This window comes from Mandrillus leucophaeus, unplaced genomic scaffold (assembly GCF_000951045.1).
Source record: "Mandrillus leucophaeus isolate KB7577 unplaced genomic scaffold, Mleu.le_1.0 Scaffold475, whole genome shotgun sequence".
NCBI lineage: Eukaryota > Metazoa > Chordata > Mammalia > Primates > Cercopithecidae > Mandrillus > Mandrillus leucophaeus.
The window spans coordinates 964,464-985,519 of record NW_012105087.1 but is presented as its reverse complement, the minus strand read 5'-3'; the positions used below and the strand labels follow the sequence as shown (position 1 = coordinate 985,519).

Genomic DNA, 21,056 nt, shown 5'->3' with positions numbered 1-21,056 from the left:
ACAGGCTCCCAGGTGATGCCAACGCTGCTGGTCTGTGTAACACAGATAAACGTTTCTAGTAGAGAAGGAGACATGCAAATACTTCTAATACAAAGGTAAGTACCTTAGGGATTCCACTAATTTTCATAAAAAACCTGGATCCCTCCCAACCCTACGACTGTCTTTGCCTTTTTTATACCTTTAGGGTTCCTTCTGATGTTTTCGTTGTCGCCATCTTCCTTGAATTTTATTTCTTCTGAGGTTTCTCACTGCGTATGCTGTTTCTTAGACTAGGAAAGCCTTTTCGTTATTCTCCTAAGACTAACATTTTACTAATTTGTCAAGGTCTAGCTCCTAAATACGCCATCTTGAATTCTTCCCTGCGACCCCAGTCGGGCTGACAGCTCCTTCCTTGTCGCTCCCCATTGAGCAGGTTTTTCTTGTGGGGGGGGGGGCGAGGGGACGGAATGTCGCTCGGTCGCCAGGCTGGAGTGCAGTGGCGCGATCTCGGCTCACTGCAACCTCCACCTCCCGGGTTCAAGCGATTCTCCTGCCTCATCCTCCCCAGTAGCTGAGACTTCCGGCGCGCGCCACCACGCCCAGCTAATTTTTGTATTTTTAGTAGAGACCAGGTTTCAACTTGTTGGCCAGGATGGTCTTGATCTCCTGACCTCGTGATCCGCTCGCCTAGGCCTCCCAAAGTGCCGGGATTACAGGCGTGAGCCACCGCGCCCGGCCAGAACAGTTTTAACCTCCAGCAATGGCCATTGCTTCCTTCTGCCTGCAGTTGGAAGTCAGTTTCAGTTTTCTTATTCCCTGTAAGGAACCCCCCTCTCCCGTCGCCTAACACACAGATGCTGCCCAGAAAACTTGCTGGCGCACCTGAGGCGGGGTAGAAAGCCGCGTCGCTTCTCCCGGCACCGAGCGCCGGAGCCCAGGGAGGCGGCCTCCGAGTGTCCTGTGGGAACGTCCCTTTCGCCGGGTAGTCTCAGAGGCCCAGCGCTCCAATGATCCCGGGTGCAGTCTCCCCAGGCGGCACAAGCCCTGCCTGGCGCCCCCTCCTGGCGCTGGAGGCTGCGTGCGACTGCCCACCATCGAGGCGGCGGCGGCTAGAGAGGCCGGCGGGCCCGGGACGCCGAGGCTGCAGGCCGCAGGGAACGCGCACGGGGCCGACTCCGCGCCGCCGGCCTTGTAGCCATTTTAGGAGGAATCGCTGATCGCCAGCGAGGGGTGCGGCTTCAATTTCAATAACTTTATTGGTGGCCTGATCTGCAGAACAGTCATCACTTCAGTGGCCCCTGGAGGAGGGAGCGCATCGCCCGAGGTGACTGGCGTGGGGGCGCCCCTGGCAGTGAGCGCGGGGACGCGGGGGAGTCCCGATAGCGGGTTTCCTGACTAGGGGCAGCGAGGGCACCGGGGTATTTGCAGGCATTCCCGCAGGCCAGGAGGGAGAAGGCTCCGGGGCTTGGCTTCCCTGGGGCGGGGAAATCCCTTGCCCTGTCCCAAGGCGTATGGGCGGGGCCGGGGGGCGCCCCTGACGCGGCTACTGAGGTGTTCCCAGCCCGGTGTGGTTCTCCGCGGTAGGTGGTCCCCGACAAGCTGCAGCCATGGGAAACACCACCAGCGACCGGGTGTCCGGGGAGCGCCACGGTGCCAAGGCTGCACGCTCCGAGGGCGCAGGCGGTCATGCCCCGGGGAAGGAGCACAAGATCATGGTGGGCAGTACGGACGACCCCAGCGTGTTCAGCCTCCCCGACTCCAAGGTAAGCGTCCCACGCCCGCAGTTGGTGGCAGTACTGCAGCGGGTTGATTTCCGGGCTCCTCTTCCCTTTCTTGGTTCTTTTCTGCCGCGCCGAACCGGGCTATGGTTTTTTGAATTAAAAGGATTTTTCGGGGGCAGAGGTGTTGAATGGTAATCCCTCTTGCAGTGCCGCCTCAGAATAGGATAAAGAGGCGGAGTTCTTGTTTTCCTGGTGTTCTGACTAATCTGTTGGCCACATTTTTAGGATGGGGACAATAGACATCCCCGATCCTTGGTTCTTCCTAACATGCACGAGTGGCTCTCCTCTATAGCGTTGCTGAATTTGTAGTTTGTTAGCCCTGGTGGACAACTTCAGAGGGTAGGTTGCACGAGTTGCTGACCATAGGTGGTAGTTTCTCACCTTTGCCCTGAGGTGGCTACATGAAATTCTTTTTCTGAAAATTTCTATGTATCAGTATCATTTTTGCCCTTCTAGCAGCTCTGCACTTGTGATCTTCTTCCCTTTTGGCACGGCTGTAAGCAGCAACTACTTGCTTATTGAATACTTTTCCCTAGTCTTGGGGATCAATTAAGGACATCATTTGGTTGACTGCTTAATTTTTGTCCCATACTTTATAGTTGTGGTGGCTGAGGCTGTGCCTCTTTCACGCCCCGCTGCTGCTCCGCAGGTGGAAGAGCCAATGATTCCACGACTTGTTTACTCTTCAGTAGTACTTCAAAATGTTGCGTGGCTAAAAAGCGACAACCCATAGCTGCCTTGAAGACCTTGCTCTCAATTCCAAGGACTTTCAGGAAGACCCAACTTGTTTTTTCACTCTGTAAGAAAGGACAGATGGAGCTGATAGCAGCGATTACCATTCTAATGTTTCTAATCGCTTTTAGAGCTGTCAGCATGAAATACATGTAGTTTCTCCAGGTAGACTGACTGGATGAGATAGAAAAATGGAGGGCTTGAGGAGATTGGGGTGTGTTTGATGTTTCCTATCATTTCGTCACTTCCCAGGGAACTGGGGCTTTAGAGAGTGAATAGAGTATTATTTGTCATATTGGTAGCACGTGGAATTTGGATTCCATGATTTATTTCCTTGGATCTCAATTGATAACATCGTCACAGCCGGGCGCGGTGGCTCACGCCTGTAATCCCAGCACTTTGGGAGGCCGAGGCCGTTGGATCATTTGAGGTCAGGAGTTCGAGACCAGCCTGACCAACATGGTGAAACCCCCGTCTCTACTAAAAATACAAAAAAATTAGCTGGGCGTGGTGGTGCATGCCTGTAGTCCCAGCTACTCGGGAGGCTGAGGCAGGAGAATCGCTTGAACCTGGGAGGTGGTGGCTGCAGTGAGTGGAGATCCAGTCACTGCACTCCAGCCTGGGCCACAGAGTGAGACTCTTGTCTCAAAAGAAAAAAAAAAAACCCCATAATCACAGAGAAGTGAGAGTGATTAAAAGGAGCACTTATTGGTGTTTATTCTCCATTCTTATTTGGGCTATCTACAAGCCATCTGAATTTACTTATTCAAAGCTTTCGAAAGATGATCTGCCTCATTATATTTTTACCCTTTTCCTACGCTGATGACTCAGGATTTAAATACAGAGTATTTGTTGAACTGTGACTGCAGTAATTGGTGTCCTGATTAAAAGCCAGGTTGCTCTGTCTGAACTGGGGCCTATTTTGTATTATTCTTATCTCTCACATCAGTCTTGGCATTTGTGAATTAAGGAAATTATTCATATAATTTTCAGATTGTCTGAAAATTAGTTCAGATAATTCCTAAGGTCTCATTTAAATCTAATATTTTATAGTTCTCAATCTACCCTCTTTACTTCTAACCTCAACATTTTACTTAAACATCAAACTGTAGTTCTAATTGTTGTTTTGCCTCTTTTCTTGGTAGTTTTGCTGAGTAACTTGGAGTAAATAATCTTTCTGCTCGTCAGCCGCATTCATTCCTACTACAGAAATGTCATGTCATAAGTGGAAGGGCTTTCCTCCAAAGCTAGGCATATTAATAGTTTGTAGCTTTCAAATTCTAAACTGAAAATCCTGTCATAAAAGTAACTGATAGAAACAGTGGTAGGGGGGCCTACTTTGCTTGAATGCCTGCCTTTTTCAGTGGACTAGCTCAGTGGTTCTCAATCCTGTTTGCACATTAGAATCACCTCAGATTTCTTTAAATACTTTTTGGAAAATTTTAAACATTGTCAAAGTAGGGGGAAACAATATAATGACATCTATATACGTGCCACCCAGTTTAAACAATGATCAGATCTTGAATGAACATATAACATCTATACCCCAGTCCACTATTCCCCCACTAGTTATTTTGAAGCAGATTCCCAGACGTTATATCAAATATTATTTTATTTGTAACATTTTAGGATGTACCTCTAAAGATGAGGGTTGTTTATTTTAACATAATCACGGTATATCTGGGAAGCTTTTTTTCTTTATTTTAATGTAATCCCAGTATTATCTAGAAAGCTTTTTAAAAATAGATTCCCAGATCTCATATCAGAATCTGAGGGTTATTCTTAGGCATATGTCAAATTCTTGATTCTAACGCAGCCAGTTAGGCAAGGGTGCATCGTTCTGATAATATGTAGTTTTCTCTGAAGTCAATTCCTTATGTGAAAGTCCTTTCAATTCTCTTTCTCTATTTACTTTGGATTATCCTGCTGCTGATGTCTTATACTGTAGTTTTGAGGAATATCAAGAGAATGTATGGAGGGGAAACTATGTCAACCATTTTGAAAAGAAAGCCCAAATGAATAAGCTAGTCCTTTTAAAAAAAAAAGAAAGAAAGAAAAAGAAAAACCCCACATTATTCTATTTAGTAATACTTAGGCTTAATACTATACAGTCTTCTTCACCAAAGTCACTTAAACCTGTCTAAAACAGGGGTCAGCAATCTTTCCGTAAAGGGCCAGATAGTAAACAGTTTAGACTTTGTAGACCATACAGTCTCTGTTATAGCTACACAATTCTGCCACTCTAGCATGTAAGCAACTATAGACAATATAGGTAAGCAAGGCAGGTATTTAGGTTCATACCTCTAGTCTCAGCTTCTCTGGAAACTGAGGTGGGAAGATGGCTTGAGCCCAGGAGTTCAAGGCTGCAGTGAGCTATGATCACACCACTCACTGCATTCCAGCCTGGGTGATAGAGCAAGGTCCTTTCTCAGTCAGTCAGTAAATAAAATAATAGGTAAACAAACGGGCAGAGCTATTTTCAAATAAAACTTGATAAAAGCATCTAGCTCACTGGCTGGCTGCCAACTCTTGGTCCGAAGGATAGTAATGAAAAGAAACTGGAGTTACTGTTTTTACAATCCCACAAACCTCATTTAATAAGAGAGCTACTTTTGACAAAGGAAATTGTTTTTTTGATCTCTTGCTCCTTGAGGTTCTAGAATTTTTATTCCTACTCCTGAAATAATTAGTGTAAACCTGGGATAGGGGAGTAAGTAAGATTTCATAGCCACTTCTCAAGTTTTAAGAAATCAGCGATCTGGTTTTTGAATTTTTAATGTTTCTTCTTTTTGTAACTTGATAGCTGAAATAGAGTTTATGAATTACTTATAAACTAGAATTTTGATATCTCTAACTTCCATTACAACTGGTAATTGGGAACTATTCATATTTGCCTATAAAAGTATATGGCTGACTTAATTATTTTTTACAGAACCATACTTTGTTTTCATTTTTTTTCTCTCTCTTAAAAAAGACTCAGTAACAGGCTGGGCACAGTGGCTCACGCCTGTAATCTCAGCACTTAGGGAGGCCAAGGTGGGCTGGTCACGAGGTCAGGAGATCGAGACCATCCTGGCTAACACGGTGAAACCCCGTCTCTACTAAAAAATACAAAAAAATTAGCCAGGCGTGGTGGCGGGTGCCTGTAGTCCCAGCTGCTCGGGAGGCTGAGGCCTGAGAATGGCATGAACCCGGGAGGTGGAGCTTGCAGTGAGCTGAGATCACGCCACTGCACTCCAGCCTGGGTGACAGAGCAAGACTCTGTCTCAAAAAATAAAAAATAAAAAAAATAAAAAATAAGAAAGACTCAGAAGCATATCATAATTGCTTGCCTATGAGTTAAACTAGTGGTAGGGAGTTAGTTTTTTTTCTTTTTTTTTTAAAGGGAGAGTCTAAGGCTGTGAAAGGGTGAGTGATATAGGTAGACTCAAAAGTTAAGCTGTGATTTAGGCAGTGCTTGAGCATAGGCCATTTGACCATTTTTGGTCCTAGATGAGTTCTTTTTCTATAATTTGTTCAAACTCTGATTTAGTTGCTAATTTTGGGGTTTATATCCTTAGCCAAAGCCTAGCACCCTTCTCTACTCTAGGAAGGAGAGTGACCTTTTTAGAATTCTTGGGTCACAGTTTATTCTAGGGATGACCTACTCCTTCTTACAGCTCCCTGGGGACAAAGAGTTTGTATCATGGCAGCAGGATTTGGAGGACTCCGTAAAGCCCACACAGCAGGCCCGGCCCACTGTTATCCGCTGGTCTGAAGGAGGCAAGGAGGTCTTCATCTCTGGGTCCTTCAACAATTGGAGCACCAAGATTCCACTGATTAAGAGGTGACAAGTATCTTGGTTGAATCTAAGGGTCCAGGAATAGAGACCTGATTTCTTTTCTCAGAAGAGAGACCCAGCTGGACTACTTTTCTCCACCTGCTAAGGACTCTCTCTAGAACATATCTCTGTGGCCACTTAGTATATCTGTGGGATTTTTTTAACCTCATAGTGAGTCAGAGGTCTTTTATCCCTTAGAATTTCATTGCCTCAGAGGGATTCATAATAGCTTTGTGACTACATTCTTTAGGACTGTGTCATACAAGTCCTGTCTATGCTTGTGGGAAGTCTTCTGTAACTGGCTGAGTCTTGTTGCTCTGACTTCTGCACTAAAGCAAAACATATTTTGAAGTTCTAGGTAGCCATGTTATTCGTTGCTTCCAAAGCAATAATGAATGATTTAACTGGTTGTCAGAATGAGCCTTTGTATGGTAGTTCATTTTCCAGAAAAGGTTCACCAAAACAAAGTACCTTGAGGCACTTCTGTATCCTGAACCTACCTATCTCATTTGCACTGCTGAGGAGCTTGTTCCACTGAAGCAAAATAGTTATACTAAGGTGAACCATTTGAGGGGATTAATGTTTTTATTATTCTTTTCCAGATATTGGTTAAGAACTAACGTTGTTGGGAGGAGCTGGTAAATACATGTCCAAGATGATACAGAAAAGGAGAATGGGTTTATATGTTGTTTTTTACACCAGGGATACAAGGCTTAGGAATCTGGGAAATTATTCATATGATACTATGATTGCCATTTGTTTTTTACATTCAGTCTTCTAAAAGAAACTTGGCCTGTCTGCCTTTCTTTTTTCTTCTGTAGCCATAATGACTTTGTTGCCATCCTGGACCTCCCTGAGGGAGAGCACCAATACAAGTTCTTTGTGGATGGACAGTGGGTTCATGATCCATCAGAGGTAAGGCCTTGATCTCCAAGGGTAACCATTGACTTAGCAGTCTCATTTTAGCTGTCATTTCTGTCAAGACTGATGGGCAACTGCCCCTCTACACTGGAGGATTTCTCTCTTGATAAAATGTGGAGGTGCTGAGTACAATCATGTGTAAATTTTAGTAAAAAAGGAAGGTTGGATGGGAGAGATAGATTTGAAAGATTCAATAATTTTTTGTATTCACTGTTTCAGCCTGTGGTTACCAGTCAGCTCGGCACTATTAACAATTTGATCCATGTCAAGAAATCTGATTTTGAGGTGTTCGATGCTTTAAAGCTAGATTCTATGGAAAGTTCTGAGACATCTTGTAGAGGTAATTTTGTAGTATTTACTCTCTCTTGCTGTGTCTTTCTTGTAATGTATGTTCCTTCCTAAAAGTTGTTTGTGTGTGTGTGTATATATATATATAGAGAGAGAGAGAGAGAAAGGGAGAGAGAGTGGGGGGCGGGGGGAGGCAATAGAGAGACAGATATTTCTCCTATAAACATTTAAGTGTTTTCTTTGCAGCAAACATACACACACACACACACACACACATTATAACCACTAATGGGCTACAGCCTATAGTTTGAAAAACTGTTTCTAGTAATATTTCAAGTTTTCCACTGACCTTTGATGATATTACCCAGCAGAGGAGATACATGTATGTAGTTTGTTCGGTATGCCCCATCTTAATCCTGCCAGTTTGAGAGCTCAGTTAGCAGTTTCATGATTTTATGAGGCCCAAAAAGTATGGGGGAAAAAAAAAAAAGAAAACCAACAGCCTAGGCAATATGGCAAGACTCATCTCTACAAAAAATTTTTAAAAATTAGCCGAGTGTAATGGCACAAGTCTGTGGGCCCAACAACTTGGGAGGCTGAGGCATGAGGATTACTTGAGCCCAGGAGGTTGAGGCTGCTGTGAACTATGTTTGAACCTCCACACTCCAGCCTGGGTAATAGAGTGAGATCCTGCCTCAAAAACAAGACAACCACTGCCCCCACCACCCCCCGACAATTCTGTTGTAGGTAATTGAAATTTTGTAAGTTTTTGGTTTAAAAAAAAAAAAAAATGTCTTTGGTAGCGGAAAAGATCTTTATACTTTTATTTCCTATAATATTTTTGATCCAAGGCCTTCATCTCTACTTACAATTGCTATAGTATCACAGAATGTTTTGCTAACCACACTTGTAGTTACCATTTTGTTACTTTACAATAAGAGCTAAGACTATCTAAAGAATTGTGCACTGTATTCCCAGTGAGCACACTTCTATCTAATGAGTTCAAAGCCTACCTCTGCTACTAACTAGTTTTGCCATCATGAACAAATGTCTCAACCTTTTTCATTCTGAGTTTCTTCACAGTAAAACCAGGGACTTACACTTTCAGTGATTCTCAGCTGAGGAGGCACAATACCTTAAGTGGAACATATTTGAATTTCAGGGGAGAAGGGTGGCTTTGCTGTTTCTAAAGGAAATTATTGCCTGGGCACAGTGGCTCAGGCCTGTAATCCCAGCACTTTGGGAGGCCTAGGCGTGTGGATCACCTGAGGTCAGGAGCTGGAGACCAATATGGCTACCATGGTGAAACCCTGTCTCTACTAAAAATACAAATTAGCCAAGCGTGATGATACACACCTCTAGTCCCAGCTACTCAGGAGGTTGAGGTGGAAGAATCGCTTGAAGGTGGAAGAGGGAGGTTGCAGTGAGCTGAGAAGGCGCCACTGTACTCCAGCCTGGATGACAGAGTGAGACTTCATCTCAAAAAAAAAGAAAAAAGCCTGGCGTGGTGGCTCATGCCTGTAATCCCAGCACTTTGGGAGGCCGAGGCTGGCGGATCACGAGGTCAGAAGATCAAGACCATCCTGGCAAACACGGTGAAACCCCGTCTCTGCTAAAAAAAATACGAAAAATTAGCCAGGCGTGGTGGCGGGCACCTGTAGTCCCAGCTACTCAGGAGGCTGAGGCAGGAGAATGGTGTGAACCCGGGAGGCGGAGATTGCAGTGAGCCGAGATCGCGCCCCTGCACTCCAGCCCGGGCGACAGAGCGAGACTCCATCTCAAAAAAAAAAAAAAAAAAAAAAAGATTTATCAATAGTGTAGTAATCTGTTGAGGAAAATTTTGAAAATGTTGTTTTCATCATATAAGCTCAGAAGGTTAAACTGGACATTATTTTTGACTGGTAGTACAGTAATTTAAAAGGGTTTAAAAATGCTGAATTAGATTATGAGGATACTTATAACTAATTTTTGTATTATATGATTCTGGCTAAGTAACCAATAAATAATAGACATGTAATCATAATTATATAGAGAGACTAACATACTTTTGATATTTCCCTCTTTCCCCTAATTTCCCAATCTATTGAGGTAACGCTTATAATCCATTTTTTACTAGGAATCTACAGATAATGGATTTTAGTCTGCCCTCATTTACTATCTAGTCATGTATGTAACTTTAGGCAAATAACCAATTTGTATTTATTTTTTTTCTGGTGAAAAGGCAATAAAAACTATTTTGTGCATTTCCCAAGGGTATTTTGTGGATCATGTAATGAAATAACAAAGCATAATACTTTGTAAAGTTTCAAGTTCCATATGTTTTAAAGATAGTATTTAATATCAGAGTATTCTACTTTTTTTCCTTTTGCCTTATATGTATTTTTTGGTCTTTAATTGACACATAACAATTGTACATATTTGTGAGATACAATGTGATGTTTCAATACATTTCATATGTGTAATGATCAAGTCAGGACAATTAGCATATTCATCATCTCAAACATTTGTCATTTCTTTGTGGTGATAACATTCAAAATCCTTTCTTCTAGCTATTTTATTTTGTTACATTATTGTTACCTATATGCACTCTACTGTGCAATAGAACACTGGAACTTAGTTCTTACAATGAATTTGGTGGCTCACACCTGTAATCCTAGCACTTTGGGAGGCTGAAGTGGGAGGATCACTTGAGCACAGGAGTTTGAGACCAGCCTGGGCAACATAGTGAGACTCTGTCTCTACAAAAAAATCAAAAAATTAGCTGGGCATGGTGGCATGTGCCTTTAGTACCAACTACTCTGAAGGCTGAGGTAGGAGGATTGCTTGAGCCCAGGAGGTCAAGGCTGTAGTGAGCCGTGATCAAGCCATTGCACTCCAGCCTAGGTGACAGGGCAAGACCCTGTCTCAAAAAAGAAACAATAACATTTAAATAAAAGATATTATCATAATATATTTCTCTTCATTTTAGTATATTTCATTCTATTCTTGTCTGCATACTTTTTTCATTTTTTTTGGAGATGTAATTTATACATCATAAAATTAACTCTTAAATTGTACAACTCAGTAATTTTTAGTATACTCAGAGTTGTATGATTATCACAATTATCTAATTCCAGAGTATTTTTATCACCTGCAGAATAAACCCTGTACCCATGAGCAGTCACATCCCATTCCCTCCTCCCCTCCGCCTCTGGCAACCACAAATCTTGCTGTCTTAAGGATTTGCCTGTTCTGGACATTTCATATCAGTGGAATCCTACAAATTGTGGTCTTTTGTGACTTGCTTCTTAGCATCATGTTTTCAGGATTCATCCATCTTGTAACCATGTATCAGTACTTTGCTCCTTTTTATGGCTGAATAAGAGCCCATTGTATGGACATACTGTTTGTTTATCTTTTCATTAGTTGATAGACATCTTGATTGTTTCCACTTTTTGGCTATTATAAATAATGCTATTATGAACATTACAAGTTTTTGTGTAGACATATGTTTTCATTTCTTTTGGGTATATACCCAGTGTATAATTGCTGGGTCATGTAGTAACTTTATGTTTAACTATTTGAGGAACTGCCAAACTGTTTTCCAAAGTGGCGGGACTACTTTACATTCCCTCTAGCAGTGGGAATAGTGTGAGCGTTCCAATTTCTCCATTCCTTTGTTGACACTTGTTGCTGTCTATCTGTTTGATTTTAGCTGTCCTAGTGAGTATGAAATGGTAGCTTATTATGGGTTTGATTTGCATTTCCCTAATGACAGTTACATACATTTTGTCCTTATTGTTGTAGTCATTATTGTATTGGTAGTCTTAGGGGTTTATAAACTTGTTGTTTGGCTGGAAAAAAAAATCTAATCTTTTCCCATTGTTTGAAAGTTACAAGACATCTTCACATCCATTATCTAATTTGATTTCCTCAAAAACATCATGAAATAGGGCAAAGATTATTTTTATTTTATGAAGAAACTGACCATTATGGAGGGATTCTTCCAAGGTCCTACAACTGATAAATGTAATAGCTCTTCCTTGAGCCTGGGTCTTTGAGTCTTTATCTCTTTGTCTCCCAAATCATGTTGCCATGTTGAGGAGCTTCATGGTTTATGTCCCGGGGACTCGGATTTTTTCTCTGGTTACCTTACAGCTGTAGATCCCACAGGTCACAAGTTTGTGATCCAGGACTTCTACTATATTTAATGTTAGCTGCCATGTATTGATAACTTTTTCCATGCATTCTTGCTAATTCTCCAACTCTTTCTCATATTTGTATAAATATCTTTCAGACCTTTCCAGCTCACCCCCAGGGCCTTATGGTCAAGAAATGTATGTGTTTCGATCTGAGGAAAGATTCAAATCCCCACCCATCCTTCCTCCTCATCTACTTCAAGTTATTCTTAACAAAGACACTAATATTTCTGTGAGTATCCTCAGTATTACTGGGGCATCTGGGAGTGTCTAGGACCATTTGGACCAAAGTTCAGTGATCCTGGAGGTTAGGATGATTACAGAGGTGTGTTGAGATTACAAGTCATACACATATCAGTAACATTACAGATTGCCTTTTTCCAGTGCTGAGTCACAGCTGCTTCAGCCATTCATATAAAAAATCGTAGTTGTCTCCTCATCGTAATAAAATCAGGATCAGAGCTATGGACTTCTGTTTGAGCACAGCATGAAGTAGTAGTTATCATTTGGGGATGTACAAAAGAATTATAAAAGTTTTTTTGTATATAATTTATGTCTCTATTCAATCTACTTGATTCCTGCTATGATTATTTTTACCTTGTAACACAACTCTTCCTTGTGTGTTGTGGGCAAGATTTTCGTTTTAACTCTCTTAAGGAAGATTAGTAGATGCTGAGGCGTAAGATTTCTGCCCTGGACTGATAATTTTTCTAATTTTCTGTAATAGGATTTTATTATTGATACATACTGGAGTGGGTACATTATTGAAAAGAGAGAGCGCATTCTAGTTTAAATTTCTCAAAGAGCTCTGAGGAAGAGTAAGCTGTTTGGTTTGTCTGTGCCTTAATTTCATTTAGTAATTTTTTTCTCTCTCTCTTAGTGTGACCCAGCCTTACTCCCTGAGCCCAACCATGTTATGCTGAACCATCTCTATGCATTGTCCATTAAGGTGAGTGGTGGCCCTGGCTCTTCACAGAGCTCCCTGGAATGAGAGGTCAAGGGTAACATATGTTCTCAGTGGTTACTTTCTCTGCTATTTCATTGAAGCTGAAACTGGCAGTAATGATCAAATTATAGAAGAACTCTCTTTTTTTAACTAATAGGTTGTTTGTTTTAAAATCTCAGTCTCTGTGTTCTGGCTGGCTGAATTGCCCTCTGATAAGACTTTTTTGCTGCCCAGTTATTTTTTGGGTGGCTAGAATCTTTCCACCATCTATTTACTTAAGTTTGAGTTCATAGCATAGGATTTATTCTGCAGAAAAAGCAGGTTTAGCTTCCAGTTCAAAGAATGCTTTAATGTGATATTAAGGCTTTCACTTTTTTGAAGGTGGAATTGAGCTACTTTCAGGTGCCTCATTCATATATACTCAGGTGCTTGCATCTCTCCTATACACGAGTTAAAGGAGAGATGTGACCAGATTTGCCCTGTGTCTTCAACTCTAGAGTCCTCCTTGGTTTTTCTGCTGCTTTAGAGTCTGGGTTGAAAATAGCCATTCTGTTCTGTCTTGTTGTGTCTTTGTGGTTTGGCTATTGGAATAAAGTTATATAGCTCTGTGATTATCAAACCAGGCTGATTATCATCAGAGTCTCCTGGGGGAGATTGTAAAAATACAGATTCAGCAGCTCCATTCCTAGAGATTCTGAATAAGTGCATCTAGGATGGGCCCTATAGTTTTTTTAAGCTGCTTTTACTTGGATATATAGCTGGATTTGGGAAATCACTGATACAGCTAACAAATTATGTGGTACAATATAACACTTAAAAATATATTATTGAATTTAATTTTTATAATAACTTTGTAAGTATTATTTTTAACCCCTGTTTTATAGATAAAGAAACTAAGGCTCAGAGAAGGTCAAATTGCCAGTAAGTACCAGAGACAGGACTGCTGAGGTCCAATCCGCCTATGCTAACTTCATATTCTTTCCTATATTATCATTATGCCAGGTCTTTCCAAGTAGATTTTTCTCACCTATTCCTCATTTCCACAAAACCTGTGGAAGTGTAAAAGTGAATTTTTTACCTGCCTTGCTTCTGTCGTATTTAGGCTTTGTGTCAACTCTGGAGTGTTAATGCGAGAAGCATTCATGGTGGATAATACAGTATGGGGGAAGGTAGAAGGATACACTTGTTCTTAATGGGATTTGCTTAGGTTCTTTGGGATCTGATGGATTTTGCCTCCTGTAACTGCTCGTTGGGTGTCATTTAATTTACCTAGGCTTGCCATCTCCTCCTGTGGTACATCTGTAGTCTGCAGCACAGCCTGGGAAATGGTGCCTCTTGCTCTCTTCTTACTGGTTCTGACTCAGGTGAAGGTGTTGGTTATTGTGGCTCAGCTTGGTTCAGACCCATTCCTGATTCTCTCAGATTGTTTAGGCGGTTTGGAATTGATCCATTGGATTGGGTGTCTTTCTGAAGAGGATTTTGGCATGTACTTTGTTCGAGGATGGAGAGGGATTCCTAGGTTCCCTCTAAATCAGAGAGATCTTTTTGAATTCATCCCTGGCATTAAATGGAAGTTAGACCTGCTTTGGGACTTGGAGATAGTTTTTCAAAAGGATTGTTTCTTTTTTTCTCATTGTCTTTAAGACTTTCTTCTGGAAATGGATGCCAGAATATTTCTTTCTTTTTTTTTTTCCTTGCTAGTTTTAGGCCCAATATTAGAATTTAAATTAGGGAAGGGAGCAGGGTAGGAGACTAATATTTCTTCTGCACTTTTATGTGTCAGAAACTATGTCAGATATTCTCATGTAATCATCAGAGCCACCTTAATGGTAGGTGTTATCTTTTGTAATGATGAGATAAAAAGACTTGGACACACTAAGTAGATTACCCAAGGCCACAAGTAGAATGATGACAGGAGTCAGAATTGGAACTAAAACTTATCTGACCTCCTTCTCTTACATCAAACTATCTCTGTTAAAAGTGAGTGACTGAAGGACTGATGGCTGGGAAGAGCTACCTACTGTCTGAACTAATGAATTAGCTGCGTATGTTTCTTTTCCTTGCAGGACAGTGTGATGGTCCTTAGCGCAACCCATCGCTACAAGAAGAAGTATGTTACTACTCTGCTATACAAGCCCATCTGAAGGAATCCCTTCTTGCCTCCAAGGATTCAGGAGAAGCATCTCCCTTGCCTTTCTGGACTGAACCAGTCTTACCTGAGACTGGAAGGCTGATTTGCTTTGAGGCCGATATGTGTGTTTCAGAGCCTCTGAGTAGGACGCTCTGCTTTTGCATTTGATTGCAGATGAGAGCTTTATGAGTTCACGGAATTTATTTTAAGAAAAAAAATATATACATATGAGAAGAAGGTAAATGAAAGCCTCCTAGCCCCAGCTAGAAGTATTATTTCTGCCTATGGGTTTTCACCAAGACCTGTTTGGGGGCGCTGCAGGAATAACTACATAGGAAGCTTTTTTCCTAAAACGAAAGAACAGCAAACTCTTAGGATCCTTGTTGGGCGGAGATTCTATCACTGCTACCTTGGCTTTCCAAGGAATGGGCTTGTGCTAGACCGCTGCCCTACTTAACAGCTGCCTAATTGCAAGGGCAGCTTTTCTTGCATGGGTTCTCTATATTCCCAGAGTATGTGGCACAATGTGTGTTGTTTATATGATACCAGATGCCCCACAAGAACCCTTTTTCCTCTCATTTCACATTCTTCCTTTAGTAGCCTCCTTCAGATCCCATACCTGACCCCTCTCTAACACAAAACTCACTGGGTAAGTGACTGAAAAGTTTTGTGGCACCTGATCCACCCCAGACACTAGGGCTGTCAGGAGGTCCCTTTTTAGCCCAGCACAGGCGCAGGCCACTTTGTCCTGTTTGTTTTAACTTCTAAAGGAAATATGTCTCCGCATTATAAGAAAAGCAGAATGCAGAACATCTACTTTTTTGTTTTAGTTTGGTGCCACGGCTCAGGCTGTATTGGCAAATTCTCGAAAGTTTTCACACTTTGTCTGGCCCTGCTTCTGTCTTTTCTCTCTCAGCAAACAGTTCTGAAGGTAGGAGTGGAACTGGGGAGTATTTTCATGTCTTTCATCCTTGAAAGATTTTTATGTGCCTGCATTTTTTTTTTAATTAAAAAAATGCCTTTTCATTGGTCTTAAGAGACTGCGTTGGAGAATTTCAGGCTTTTGATAAATGCTTCTGCAGATTTTCTTCTCTAGTCTAGCCTTCCACATTCTTAGATCAATATGGCCAACCCTGTACACATCACTACACTAAACACTGCTCTAGATAAACTGCTCAAGTTCATTTAATTCATTTGATGCACCTAAAGGGTTCCCTCATTTTAAAGATTGTTAGGCCAAGAAGCAAGAAAGTATTCCTAGTATTCCCAACCATGAAAAGTATCGTTCTTTGCACCAAGTGTTAACAAAATCATTTTGATCTCCTGCCTCTTCTTTTTAAAGGATTTGATGATTAATTGGGGTCACTGAATTCCATTTGTGAGCTGAAAAGTATTCAATCCACTTTTGGGGTTCAGAGATAAAACATTTTTTCCCAAGTAGGTGGCGCTCTTCCATTTTACAGATAAGTCAAATAGTACTAAAGGAGGCTAAACTATTGATGAATGAGAGACTCCCTGACTGCTCAGATGAGCCTAGCCACATGGAAAGGGCACCTACAGGTCAGTTTAGCTACCTCCTGTCTTTTCCATGCAAAGCTGACAACGCAGCTGTCTTTGGACTTGTAGACCTCTTGGATTCCAGGTGTGATGGAGTAAAGTATGGGATTGTTGTTTTGCTGGGGTGCAAATAACTAAATGCTTTGGTGGTTAATTGCTAAGAAATACTACTTTAACCATCCAAGGCCACCTTCTGCAGCAAAAGGCTTTTGTGGAGAACCTTTTATGTTCCCAACCACTTTTTGAATGGTGTGCCATTTAAAAATCCAGGCCAGATCCTATTATAACCAACTCTCAGGATTTACAGTCTTCAGTTGTACTAGAATTTTGTTTTTATCCAATACCCATTAAATAAGTGGGCCACTTAGGAGGATTCAAAATCTTGGTTGTTACATGAAGTTTGTTATATTCATATTTCTTGTCAACAGTATTGAAACGTAATATCTATGTGTTCGTGTATGACAATTTTTACTCCACACAGTAGAGTGGGGCAGGAAAAGAGATCTCTTCAATTTCTCTCAGGCCTGAGGCTTTTGTGAAATGGGTCTGCCCCCAGTGACAGTAGGTTTTTTTATATATTTTTTTGAGACAGAGTCTCGCTCTGTCACCCAGGCTTGAGTGCAGTGGCGCGATCTCGGCTCACTGCAAGCTCCACTTCCTGGGTTCACGCCATTCTCCTGCCTCAGCCTCCCAAGTAGCTGGGACTACAGGTGCCCGCCACCATGCCCAGCTAATTTTTTGTATTTTTTGTAGAGACGGGGTTTCACGATGTTAGCCAGGATGGTCTCGATCTCTTGACCTTATGATCCACCCAGCTCAGCCTCCCGACAGTAGATTTTGATGCTAGTGACCTTCAGATCTTTCTATCTGGAAATGTGCAGAGAGTGTCAGTTTCCCAAGTTCTGAGGTAACTCTCAGCCAGATGTGAAATGGGAGCCCACCAGCTGGTATAGAAGGGAATGGGTAGGAGGCACTGGTTGCTGACTCATTCAGCACTGGGTGCTGTCCCTTTTCTATACTGCTAATACATCCCATGGTTTTGAGAAGACTTATCTCAGTCTATTTGGAAGAGAGGGAGGAAGAGAAGGAAGTAACCCAAAGTACTACTCATTTGTCCTTGTGTGTTGATTAGTTAAAGGGATAATTAATTTTATGCTGAGGAGAGTTTGACAGATTTTGAAAACGAGTAAAGGCAAAAAATTTTTTTAGCCTTTATTTTGCCTGTTGGAATTTTACAGAGTCAAAGTAGGCAAAGTAAGAAAATAGCTCTTCATGAGGGCTGACCCTTAAAGAACTGCAACATAGTTTTGGCATTGTGGGGAAGAGAAGAGTGACTGAGCTGAGGAGTAATAATAGGAGAATAAAGTCTTGAGTAACTTAGAACTGAAAATGTCCTCTTTTAAAAAGAAATTAAATCAGACACCACATGGTGGTGTCCTTGGATCTCACTGTACAGAATTAGCAGTGTATAACCATCTTCCCTTTGCATCGTGTTCCAATTCTCTCCTTTTTCCTTTCCACTCTGCTTTAAGCTCATTTGTCAGGCAGACTTTCCCAGAGTGTCAGACATTACGTAAAACACATACGTTAGCCATGCTGCTGGTATGGAAAAATTTCACACCATGATTGTTAGCCTCCTTTAAGCTTGAAATGGAATGGGATTTAACCATTCTAGGCAACACCCCTGAAGGGCGTACCTAACCTCAATAATGTTGGCTTTTTAAACGTAGGCTTGTATGGTGGAGAAACTTTGTAAAAGAAGAATCCAGGAGAAGTTTGTGAGGATCCTACAAACCCAGGCCCACTTACTTTTCTCCAATTCTTTCTAGTCTCTTGTAGATCTAATGGGTCTGGAATAAAAACTTTGAAAAGAATTAATATTCCATGTATGCTGCTGAAATGAAGTTAAGTTTGGAAAGAAGTGATACCTCTAGACTGGGTTTATATTAATCTGTGATATAAATGAAGAAGACATAGTAATAGAACTCCCTGCTTTTAATTGGGGAAATAGGGCTTTAATCATTTTGACCTCAACTAAAAATGATATGCAATAGTCTATGTTTGTGTGTGTTTGAAATACATTCTGTTCTCAGAGATTTCTACATTCTCACGTTCTAGTGATTTGGGGCGTGGGCTTACTAGCAGATGTACAGTGTATTCCTGCATAATTCTGATTCACCCTTAAAGCCCAGTTCTTGCTGTCTTCTACCAGGGGTTGCTGACTCCAGTTACCCATGGAATGCGGGACCTGGGAGGGGTAGCAATTAGGGTCTTTCAAAACTCTTTGGATCTTAGCATTTGTCTCTCCTTAAGTGCCAGTCACAATTGGATATGGAAGGACTGCGATTTCTGCAATGAACCCAAACTTTTAGAGTAAAAAGCCCAATCTTTTTTAAATTCTATGAAAGAAGGAAAAAAGAGAAAAACTTAAGTTTATTACTTGCAGTAACTACATTACAGTAATTACATAACACATGGCAATTCTTAGCAATGGAATCCCTCTAGGATTCTAGTTTGGGCTTTGTCTGGATTTGCTTTTCTCAATTGTGCTTTGAAGTGAATAAGCTTTGTTATAAATTACTTTTTTATTAGTTCCAATATTAGTTGGAGTTAACTTGAATTGTATGTAGCACAGCACTTTTGCAGTGAGATTGGTGTGAAATACTAAACACTATGGATTTTGTAGGTGTCAGGTTAAATCGTCAAGGGATATCTACATTAAGTAATATATTAGGTATTGATGATCTTACTTCTTTTCTGTTCCCCTCTACAAAACACTTACCTAACCCAGCTTGTGGTTTTAGGACAGCCAAAGCTCACTGTGGTGGGTTAGTCCTAATCGCTACACAGGTTTCATATATGAGACTTGTTTGAATTTTGGTAAATTGGAGCATGTTGGTTGGTATTACAGAGCAGCGTTTCAAATGAGTGCAGCTCTGTATCTGTCAGAAAGGAGAGATAAGACTAATTTGAAGGGAATTCAATATGTGAGTCCTCTTTTTAATGGTGCTTTTTGTAACCTTTAATGCTGAGGTACAGAGCTGCTTTTCAATATTTCATAAAGGAGTGGCAGACAAGAGTGGATTTTAAAGCTGTTCTTCAAACGTAATTTGTCACTGGACTCTGACACACCTGGAAATTATATGATATGACACATACAGAAATGTGAGTTTTTTCCATAAAACTTTAATAAAAGTATTATACAGCAATAATATTTGAGTTATTGATTGATGACTGATTATATTATCAAGGTCTGTTTGCCTTGGTGTCCAAGGGTCTAAAGAATGTAAACTGCAAGACAACACATTTGAAAGAGAGGAGTCATGGAGTAGGGGACACGAAGTCCTTCTACCTATCACTTTTTCTCTTCTTTTTGTTTCAGGCTATGCCAACATTAACTATAGGAACGCAGACTTCGTGATTTGTTTTTCAGCATTTTCTCTGCTGGCTGTACATTTAGCTATCATCCTATACTGGATTCGCTGAGCTCTGATCAGACCAATGATTCTCATCCCTGCCTGCACATTCATAACACCTATGGAGACTCTATAAACTGATGGTCAATCCATTTCCACCCTAGTTAAGTGGAAATCTCTGGTATGGGGTCCAGGTATCTGTATTTTTAAGTTCCCCTAGATAATGCTAATAGACATCTAGGATTAAGGATCGCTATCCTGGACCCTTCCTACTTCTCTTTCTCTGTCAGATTATATGCTTCATTATATATGAAAACATTATATACTTTATTCTGACAGATCATTCACCTCAGATGGCCTTGTTCAGAGACATGATTATAATTTCTGTTTTCTGTTCCATCATTTCACAAGGTTTCTACATAGCTGCCCTCCGGACTTTCTTTTCCTAAAACAACCAAACTGTTGTATTTTTGGAGCTCTAAAGAGTCAACTGGTTGAACTAAGGGAGAAAAGAGACTGACAATGTGGAGCGTGAGAACAATAGGGGAGTTGCTGAGGGGGAGTGGAAATGCAAGACAGAAGGACATGAAAGGAAGACCTGTGACAGTAGAAATCAACTAGAACAGTTCCCCTCAAACCTCAAGAGCAGGTCCAGAGATTGCCTCCAGGCTAGAGGTAAAACGTGGGATATGGTATGAACTCAGCCTCAGGAAGAATGGTCGCTGAAACATGTACCCCAGTCACTGAAAACAAAACGGCACCAGAATTTCACCAGGGTCCAAACTTGCACTGACGTGCTTTCTAAAGCATTTATTTCTGGATCACTTGACTTGGAGTCTTGTAGTATCCCTTCCAAAGACCTCCTTCGGGAACTGTGTTGACAATCAACCGTGACACAGGTGATTTGGGTACATCATGAGTCTCTTCCTCTCTCTACTCCTTTGTCCTCTGTGGTCACTGTTCATCCAGAATCACATATGCAGGTCTGGAGTACCACGCCCCTTTCTCTAACCCATTTCTTGGCTCCAGGGCATGTACATTGACTGAAGATGAACCGCTCTATGCTCTCCTGGAAGTTAGCATTCCTCAGCACTTAGCTGTTTTCCGGAGGAGGCTTGAGAGTTCTCCCTTTTTATTGAATTCCTAAGTAGACAGGCAAAGTTCTTTGTCAGAAGTTAGAAGGTTTAAGGTCTGTATGCCGGGTGATATTTTATTTTATTTTATTTTATTTTCAAATGTATTTATAATATACCAGAATGTTGAAGGGCTAGAGAGCTTAATTTTTTTTCTTTTCCTTTTTTTTTTTT

The 21,056-nt window shown here is 41.3% G+C and overlaps 1 protein-coding gene across 1 annotated transcript; it reads left to right on the top strand.

Moving 5' to 3' along the window:
• Positions 1-1,142: 1,142 nt before the first annotated feature.
• On the top strand, positions 1,143-19,545 carry PRKAB2 (protein kinase, AMP-activated, beta 2 non-catalytic subunit). Its single transcript, XM_011995192.1, has 9 exons — positions 1,143-1,303; positions 1,564-1,742; positions 6,152-6,318; positions 7,134-7,227; positions 7,453-7,573; positions 11,798-11,931; positions 12,580-12,648; positions 14,712-16,898; positions 17,168-19,545. Exons 2-8 carry the CDS (start codon positions 1,587-1,589, stop codon positions 14,787-14,789), a joined length of 819 nt encoding a protein of 272 aa, XP_011850582.1. The 5' UTR covers positions 1,143-1,303; positions 1,564-1,586; the 3' UTR covers positions 14,790-16,898; positions 17,168-19,545.
• Positions 19,546-21,056: the final 1,511 nt, after the last annotated feature.

Coding starts and splice junctions, on each gene's coding strand:
- PRKAB2 (XM_011995192.1), top strand. CDS start 1,587: ATGGGAAACACCACCAGCGACCGGGTGTCCGGGGAGCGCCACGGTGCC. Junction 1,743..6,151: donor TCAGCCTCCCCGACTCCAAG/GTAAGCGTCCCA, acceptor TCCTTCTTACAG/CTCCCTGGGGACAAAGAGTT. Junction 7,228..7,452: donor GGGTTCATGATCCATCAGAG/GTAAGGCCTTGA, acceptor TCACTGTTTCAG/CCTGTGGTTACCAGTCAGCT.